The following is an 8,975-nucleotide window of genomic DNA, read 5'->3' as shown; positions in this document are numbered from 1 at the left end:
TACTGATAAATAACATTGATAATGTAGTGTTCTAGGGAGCACATTGATGTAACTTAGTAACGAAGAAATATTGATAAGGATCCGATACAAGGATCGAAACGTATATTTGAATATAATAAAGAATTTGACACACAATTACACCTAGTGTTTAGACTCGATTTGGCATTGATACACATATTGATTTATTCATACGAGTCAATAATCAAGGAATTTTCATATTGGAAGAAGATAGGTAAGATAACTTGAGGGATGCGCAGTAAGATCAAATTTAGGATCCAAATTTGATTCAGCTTGATTGGCCGTTGTGTGACAACTTGAGGGATAAGACCAAGACCGCAGCATAGACTTTTGCATAACGCATAATGCATAAGTGAATCAACTAATCAGAATCTTTCCTTTCCTCCCATTCCATGGAAAAGAAGAATTTTGATTGGTTGATTCCCTTATGCATTATGCGTTATGCAAGAATCTGTGCTGCGGTCTTATCCCTCAATATGTGGTAAGACCAAAATTTAGGATCCAAATTTGATTGGCTAGCTGATTGCTCTGAATTGCCGTTATGCGCGCTGTCTTATAAAACGTAGTTATATAAGTGAAGGATATAAAAAGTTTTAGTAGCGCGTTTAAAATTATGTACGATGTGTAGCATGATATGCTGGTGATACATTACTAGTGATACATCTTTGTATTTGAAATTGAAAAATCAGAGAGAAATAAGGTGTAATCTGTATTTTATTTCTTTCATATTAACTGATCCGTACCATCTCTTACAAATAGAGATACAAGATATAATTACTTTATCAAGACTGATAAGTAAAACGAAAGACCTGGAATAAATGAAATTAACTTCGATCGAAAATTAATCGTAATGAAGAAATATCGTTTACATCGACCATGAACGTAAAGCGGTCTAAGTAGTTTACTAAAAATGACATTACAATACTGAGCAAAAAATTTTACAAGTATATATTTAAGTTTCCAGTTTACAGCCAATATATCTTCATGGGTGGCACCCAGGACACGGCTCAATTGGACATGAGCCACTCACAACGCTTGAGACTACAAAGCTCCTAAGCACCGGTCGCTGTGATTGGTGGTGTCGAGCAATCGAGCCGTGGTCAATCGGGATCACCCTTATCTTCATCATACATAAATACTAGTTTTGCTTATAAGCAGTCTATCAAAATCGATCCCTTTCGGAAGTAAATGTACTTATTATTAAACTGATGTACAGGTCAATAAGACATAAATTTAAGATTAAAATACTATCTGTTTAATTATTATTTAATATTTCTTTCTTTCATCAAAGATTTCAATGCAGATGAGCACAACTGCAAGTTTTCATTTTTAATTTTGTTTTTAATTTCATCTCTTATCATTTATATCGTATCAATTTTCCCTTTTGTGAATCAGATCATTACCAAACTCTTATCGGAAGGAGATCTTTTGGTACATGAGCTAGAATTTATTATACGTATTTATTTATTTAATTGAAAAGTCTTCTCTGTAAACATTTTACCCTGTTCCAGTTCGAGTTAATTAAATTTAACTCTGCCAACTTGGAACCATGTCAGGGTACCTTTATATTATTCATTTAAAAATGTGATGTGTACACCATGGCTATTCATGTCATTTCTTTTTTATAACGTCATTTTCACTTTGTTCTAGGTTTTAAAAATAATTTTTTTACATATCACATTTTAAATTCGTCATAGACCTTTATAGTTTGTACATTACTACTTGCAGTACAATAAAATTTATAGCTAAAAAATATCCTCCGGTCTTTCATAAACTTGAAAGAAATGTCATCAGTTGTTTGCAATTAATAAACAGAATAAACGGTATAGAGAAAAAATATTTATTAATCCTTAATATAATTATTTCTCATATATAGGACATTCGTATAAATTAATAGATTTATCCTCAGATACTGACGCAATTATATTATTTCGCTGTGGATTATACTTAACTGACCAGACCTATTATAAAAATTAATTTATTAAAATTACAAATTATACTTTTATTTGATTGAATAAAACAAAATTATTTCATGTTTAAGAGACATACTTGATCCTTATGTTCACGAAATGTATGCAAACATTGTCTTTGTGCTAATTCCCAGATCTTGACTGTATGATCGGAACTACTTGATGCAAATTGCTGTCCATCTGGTGAGAAAGCCACACCAAGTACCCAAGAAGCATGACCCGACATCGTTCCTGCTAGATTTGCATCTTTGCTAAATAAAAAAAGAATATAAAGTACTTATCGATTTCTGTTTAGTAAAAAAGTTAGAATATCTATAAGGATGCTGGATAGCTCTTTGCTAAAATAATAGCTTGTTTAACAAAATTTGGGTTTAATTGCCATTAATTGGCATCTTGCATGTATGACAATACACAATTTTTAATAAGAATTTGCTTATGAAAGAGAATGAAATTTCTCTGTGAAACAAGTTATTCGAAAGACTTAAACTTATTCCCCAGATAATTGGGGATAAATTAATCATAGTACATTATTCCTTGGAAAGAACTTTCAAACAATAATAATAAATAAAAATTAAAGCAAACATCAGTTCTACAAAATGGGGGTTGGGCAGAAAGGTAATAGTCTCGTTCCTTTGCAATCAATAAAATTAAGAAGAAACAAAAGTTCATATAATCACATTTCTTTTCATAGCCAAAACTCAGTTCAAGTTATAGTAAACTTTTCAAATAATGGCTTCCGAACAAGTCAAATTTGATCGATAAAGGAGCATAAAAGTCAACGCAAGGTGACAATGCAATTATATATTAATTTAATTTACATATATATTGATAAACATGTATCTGGTCATCTTCAGTATCACAATTAAAAAACAGATATTAAACACTACTTACAATGTATTACGTCTTAACTAATCGTCTACAAATTATTTAATAATAATTTACGAATGTCCATCATGCAAGGATTCTTTGTTCTCTTTGTCTCTTTTTTTTTAATACCGCATCGTTGAATGCGAAAATTTATTGTTAAATCTTTGAAATCCACCCTGGCATCTCAGATCCTCACAGAAGTCCCAAATTCTATACAAATTATATAATTCACAATCTGAATTATGTATTGATCACTCATTAAATATGACAAAAAATCAAAAAGTATATTAAAATTATAAGAAAAATTATTTTTAATAGTACCTATGAGTCGAACAGAAACATCAATAAATATATTACGAAGTTATGTGTGTTAAGACACTGACAAACTCTTAAGAAGACATGTATCGACAATGCAAGTGGAGAAAATATAAGCGCGCGCGCGTGTGTGTATGATGTAATCTAAATAAGTAAGGAAGTGATGAATGAAAAGGAGGGGAATGATTAAAGAGGGGTAAGTTGATAAAGGAAAGGAAAATATATGTCTGGAAGTCTTTACTTATTAAATCCGTTTTTTTGTCTTTTTATAAAAATCTTTTCAGAAATCAATCTCCTATAATAGAAAGGTTCCCTATCCAAAATACTTACATCCACCCAACCAAAACTATGATTCATTTCTAATCTATAGCTCGAAATTACTGACGAAGCACCCAAGGATTCATTAATATCTGCTGAGTGTTCTTTAATTCTAGTCTGCAATTGTCGTTTAGTCTGTGAGGATCTGAGATACCAAGGTGGATTTCGAAGATTTAACAATAAATTTTCGCATACGATGATGCAATATTTAAAAAAAAAAGACAAAGAGAACAAAGAATCCTTGCGTGACGGACATTCGTATATTAATATTAAATAATTTGTAGACGATTAGTTAACAACGTAATACATTGTAAGTAGCGTTTAATATCTGTTTCTTAATTGTGATACATGAAGATGGCCAGATATATGACCGAAATGTTTATCAATATACAGGATATTCGAAAAGAATGAGACCCTCCTATGATCTTCAAAAGTACTTTCAAGGAAAATGACCTCAAATAAAAGTTGTAGGGGTCATGAAGGGGACTATCTTTTGGTGACATTAAACTTGACCTTGAATAATTGTTTAAAGGTTAAATTGAATTAATATATAATTGCATTGTCGCCTTGCGTTGGCTTTTATGCTTTATCCTTTATCGATCTAATTTGTCAAGTTACAGTGTCAAAAAATCTATATATATTTACAGAGTTGGGAAGTAACTTGTAACACCGTTATCATTTTCGTTACTTTTTTTCGATAACGATAGTTACTTTTTTCTGTAACGGTAACAGTAACGTTATTGTATTCTCACAAAAACGAATTCACCCATTATTTTTACTCTACTCTCTTATTATATATTCCTTTAATCCCTTATTACTTTATAACTATTCAATAGATCGTATTATTTTTTATTGGCTAGACATATTTTATAATACAAATTTAAATATCGAAGAATACTTTGCACCTTAGGCTGCATTCTGATAGTCATTGTCAATATTCAAAATTTATAGTATACATATATATGTAACATGGACTACAAATTTTTAGTATTTATAGTGAATATTGGAAAGCTATTAATAACGATATAGATATTTTAAAATGTTTAATAAAAATTTTTATAAAATGTACGTTCATAAATTTACAATCTAATTTCCTAAAGATGAGCATATGTAAAATAAAAATATTAATATAAAGAAATAATTCAATTCATGAGAGCGAATTTTAATTTTTATATATGTTCTATATATTTGTAATAATTTCACTGTTATTTTAACATTGATAATGATCCAATAGGGATCGAAACGTTTGTTTTTGTTTTGTTGTTTATTGCCGACAAATTAGTTTTATATATTTTAACTAAATGGCATGTTTATTTATTAACATTTTTAATTTTTAACGATTATTCTTAGGCTCGTAGCCCTTTTCTTTCTGTTTTTTAAATTCAATTCATATTCTAATGAATAAATCTGAAGTAAAATGCTTTTTAGAGCCAACACAAGTTGTTAATGTGTGAAAAATATTCTTTTTATTAAAATAGACAAATTATGCATGTTTAAATCCTGTTTTGTATCCTCTTCAGTATAAGAAAGAATATTCTATTTAAAAAATATTACATTCGTGGATAAAACGACAAAATTATTAAATTAGTCAGATATATTTGTGTAAAAAGAGTTAAAATGGTCATATGTTGGAGTAAGCTGGTCAGAAATGATTATTAAGTCCACAATCTTGTTAACTTAACATTCATTGAACTCCAAATTAATCAAAGAGAGGAGCGGCGCACTTGCACAGTTCAATTCCATACACCACTCACATCGGCCTATTTCTAGTAATTTTTCACTGCTTCAACAATGAGATTATATTATTTTAAATTAGTCAACTATAGTGATGTGAACAATTAATATACATCCACCAAAGAACTAATCGAAATAAAAAATTTTTTGTCACAACTGTTCATCAAACTGTCCAGTTTAATGAAAACGCTGATAACTGACAAATACAAGTACTAACGGTTCGATTATTGTAAATATATAATGTCTGCTTTAATAAAAAATATTTATATACACGTTAACTTATGCTGGTTCTGAAAGGCATTAAATTTCATTAATATAAAAAATTATATAAGATTTATTAGATATAAATTTAATATAATGAAAAGCTTACTATATAGAGACCAACTCAGAGTTTTAAGTTTTAATATTGATTGTTACGATTAATATTGATCATTAAATAATGTATTATTTAATGATCAATATTTGTTAATTAATTTTTTAATTTAATATCTTACTTTAATATTACACAAAAGAAGTAACAAATCATTACTTTATAAAATTAGTACCAAGTAAAATTAATAAAAAGTTACTATCTTACCATTATCGTCACTTTTTACAAAAAATAATGGTAATAGTAACATATTATTCTTATGAAGTAATGTTATTAATCCTGTATATTTATAAACTTTATATAAAATTTACTCACACATCATATAGTTTCATATGTCCATCATCAGATGCTGTAAGAAGCAACTGAGAGTCGGGTGAGAAACATAAAGATCTGATAGGCATCGCATGACCTAAATAATATAAACTTAAAAATAGAACATTTTATGTCTTGGTAATGTTATAATATATTTGGATCTACCTTCCAAGGTACGTAAAACTTTTCCATAGGCAACATCAAAAATATTAATAATACCATCTATTGCGCCGCTTGCAATATATTTACCATCAGGACTCTGTGAAAAGCAACCTCTTATACATAAGTTATATGTATTATAGGCGAATTCAAAATGGCAAAACAGCTAGCATGCTTACCAAGCAATTGTACATGATTGGTTGGATTTATAAGTAACAATTATATTCATTTGATCAGGGAACAGGCTAGCCGCTTTGTCAATTTGAATGCATCCATAGATTTTTATGCAATGTACTTACATATGCTACACTTAATGTAAATTTTCCACCTCTTGTATCTAAAGTCTGTTCTTGTTTACCATTATCAGTTCCATATAGATGTATTTTACCAGCATGACTGCCAGATACAATGAATTTATCATCTGGAGAAAAGACTAAAGTCCAAATATCTACTGGACCAACTTCAATGCTCAATAACTTATCACCAGAATATAAGTCCCATAATTTCAGACTTGAATCAAGTGAACTTGAGGCACATTCTATAAATTAATGGTAAAACATAATTCTAAGCTATTTAATACATTTTAAGCCAATATTTCTATTTATCAATGTTTACTTGATCCATCTGAGCTAATAGCTATAGATACAACTCCCAAGGAATATCCAGTTAACTTATGTTTTAACTTCAAAGCATCCTCCTTCAGTTCCCATACTTTCACAGAATCATCCACAGAAGCTGTTACAAGATATTCTGTTGTTTCATCTTCATTAGACTGTACAGAATCACTGTCAAATATAACCTTGTCTCATTAAAATAATTTTTTTATTTATTGTAACTTAACTGTTTAATTACCGTGAATCTTCATTATCCAGATGTTCTTTCTTCCTTTTTGGACAACCCCATCCGCAAGTCCATATACTATCCTCATGGGCATTTTCTGTTTTATGAGTTAAAGCATACTGAAAAAAAAGAGGTGATTGTTTTAAAAAGTTAAAATTGTTTCAAACAAAAATGTTCTCTCTCCTCGTCATTACATCTCGCACAACTTTGCCCGATATCATAGAACTTGGAAATTTTGAGATACATGGCAATCGTTACTAGACCAAATACACGAGGATTAACTTGACGAATTAATCAATCGACATTAGCTCAACTCTTGCTAAAAAAAACCTGTCATTGTATGATCTGCATTCATTTTTGTAATTAATTGTAACACGTTGCCTCAAATTTGTATTAACCTCTTTATTTTACATATTTTACATACTGAAGATAGCCACATCTTGGCCGAAACGTTTATGTTTATTATTAGTTTTTAATTGAATTTTAAACATATGACTTTTGCTAACAATATCCTGCATGTGACTTTTTTACTCTTTTATTTATATATCGTATAATTTAAGCCACGTTTAGTAAATTTTATTTAAAAAGATAATTATTTAGAATAGCTACTTCACCTCCGATTTTAATGAAATTCGGTTCATTCGACACATTTTCGTTCAAAACGAAAGAATCTGGAAGAAAAACGCGGCGGTCGGCCTCGTGAATCGAGTTATTAAGCATTAAAGTTGAAGACTTTAGAGGTTAAAATATCTGTTATCGACTCAATATAGCGCTATGTATATGTTCTGCTTTAATTAGACAAATTCACTGCTTCAAAAACACATTCACTGCTTTAAAAACACAAATTCACTGGCTTTAAAAAAAATTTACTGCTTTAAACACACAAATTCTTTGCATTAGCAGTGAATTTGTGTTTTTTAAAGTAGTAAATTTGCTTGTGAAGCAGAGAATTTGTATTTTTAAAGCAATGAACTTATGTTTGTAAAGCAGTGAATCTGTGTTTGTGAAGCAGAGAATTTGTGTTTTTAAAGCAGTGAATTTGTGTAATTAATGCAGAACGTACATAGCGCTATATTAAATCGAGATAATGGATATCTTAACCTCTAAAGTCTCTCTTTAACGTTTAATAACTCGATTAACGAGGTCGACTGCCGCGTTTTTCTGTCAGATTCTTTCGAGTGAAAACGCGTCGAATAAGCCTAATTTCATTAAAATCGGAGATGAGGAGTTATTCTAAATAATTACCAAAAAAGAAAAATGATTGATAGATATTCGATAAACAAAAGTGACATTTATTCTTACCATTTTAATATCTAGAAATAAATTTTCAAGCGGATAGTAAATGTTAAGAATACCCCGGTCACCGAAAATTATGATAAAAATATACTTAATCAATGCGTTTTCCCATAAAAATAAAGATTTGACAACAAAAAAGCCCGAGCTGCTTCGTAAACTGAGATCATTAATATCTGTTCGTTATTTCTGCAGCTGCACTGTCTGAACTCACGGGGTGCGTTCGTTTGTGCAGTTATGCTGGATTTGCACTGCATCCGATGTGCGTCGTACGACGCACTGCAACCAATCAGAAGAGGGGATTCAGTCTGCCGTGGTCGTTTGACCTTTCGTCGATTGTTGGGTGTCCACCTATAATTAATTTGGCCCTTGTTTCAATTATTTGGCTACTTGAGAAAATTAACGGACGGTTGCAGGGGTGGCACCCAGTTGGACACGGCTCAATTGGACACGAGCCACTCACAGCGCTTGAGACTACAAAGCTCCTAAATACCGGTCGCTGTGATTGGTGATGTCCAATCGAGCCGTGATCAATCGGGATCACCCCAAATGTGATATAAACTGATCAAAACTGATCACAGTTCTGTGAAAAAGTGTACCTCAGAGAGCTAAATTAAGAATATTGCACCATCAGCGCACTCTTCAAGTGCAACCTATCACTGCCATCGTGTAACAGTTCCTCCGTGGGAGTTTCCGATCCCTGCTGAACGCGGAAACGCTTGTCGCGTGGCAAAATAAAATGCTGGATTCACACTGCATCCGATGTGCGTCGTACGACG

At 30.8% G+C, this 8,975-nt stretch overlaps 1 protein-coding gene across 2 annotated transcripts; it reads right to left on the bottom strand.

The window, feature by feature from the left end:
- Positions 1-1,412: 1,412 nt before the first annotated feature.
- Positions 1,413-8,343, bottom strand: LOC108761018 (WD repeat-containing protein 61). Of its 2 annotated transcripts, none has more exons than XM_018507332.1 (8): positions 8,206-8,343; positions 6,916-7,022; positions 6,679-6,848; positions 6,363-6,601; positions 6,070-6,163; positions 5,908-6,001; positions 2,068-2,239; positions 1,413-1,979 (listed from the first exon to the last, which is right to left on the bottom strand). In XM_018507332.1, exons 1-8 carry the CDS (start codon positions 8,206-8,208, stop codon positions 1,878-1,880), a joined length of 981 nt encoding a protein of 326 aa, XP_018362834.1. In that variant the 5' UTR covers positions 8,209-8,343; the 3' UTR covers positions 1,413-1,877. The 2 variants fall into 2 exon arrangements, with proteins under 2 accessions (XP_018362834.1, XP_018362833.1); XM_018507331.1 differs by lacking the exon at positions 8,206-8,343 and adding an exon at positions 7,518-7,773.
- Between the last annotated feature and the right edge of the window lie 632 nt (positions 8,344-8,975).

Source organism: Trachymyrmex cornetzi, unplaced genomic scaffold (assembly GCF_001594075.2).
Source record: "Trachymyrmex cornetzi isolate Tcor2-1 unplaced genomic scaffold, Tcor1.1 scaffold236, whole genome shotgun sequence".
Taxonomy (NCBI): domain Eukaryota; kingdom Metazoa; phylum Arthropoda; class Insecta; order Hymenoptera; family Formicidae; genus Trachymyrmex; species Trachymyrmex cornetzi.
Note: the sequence above shows the minus strand (reverse complement) of the source record. Positions and strands in the feature narration are given on the sequence as shown.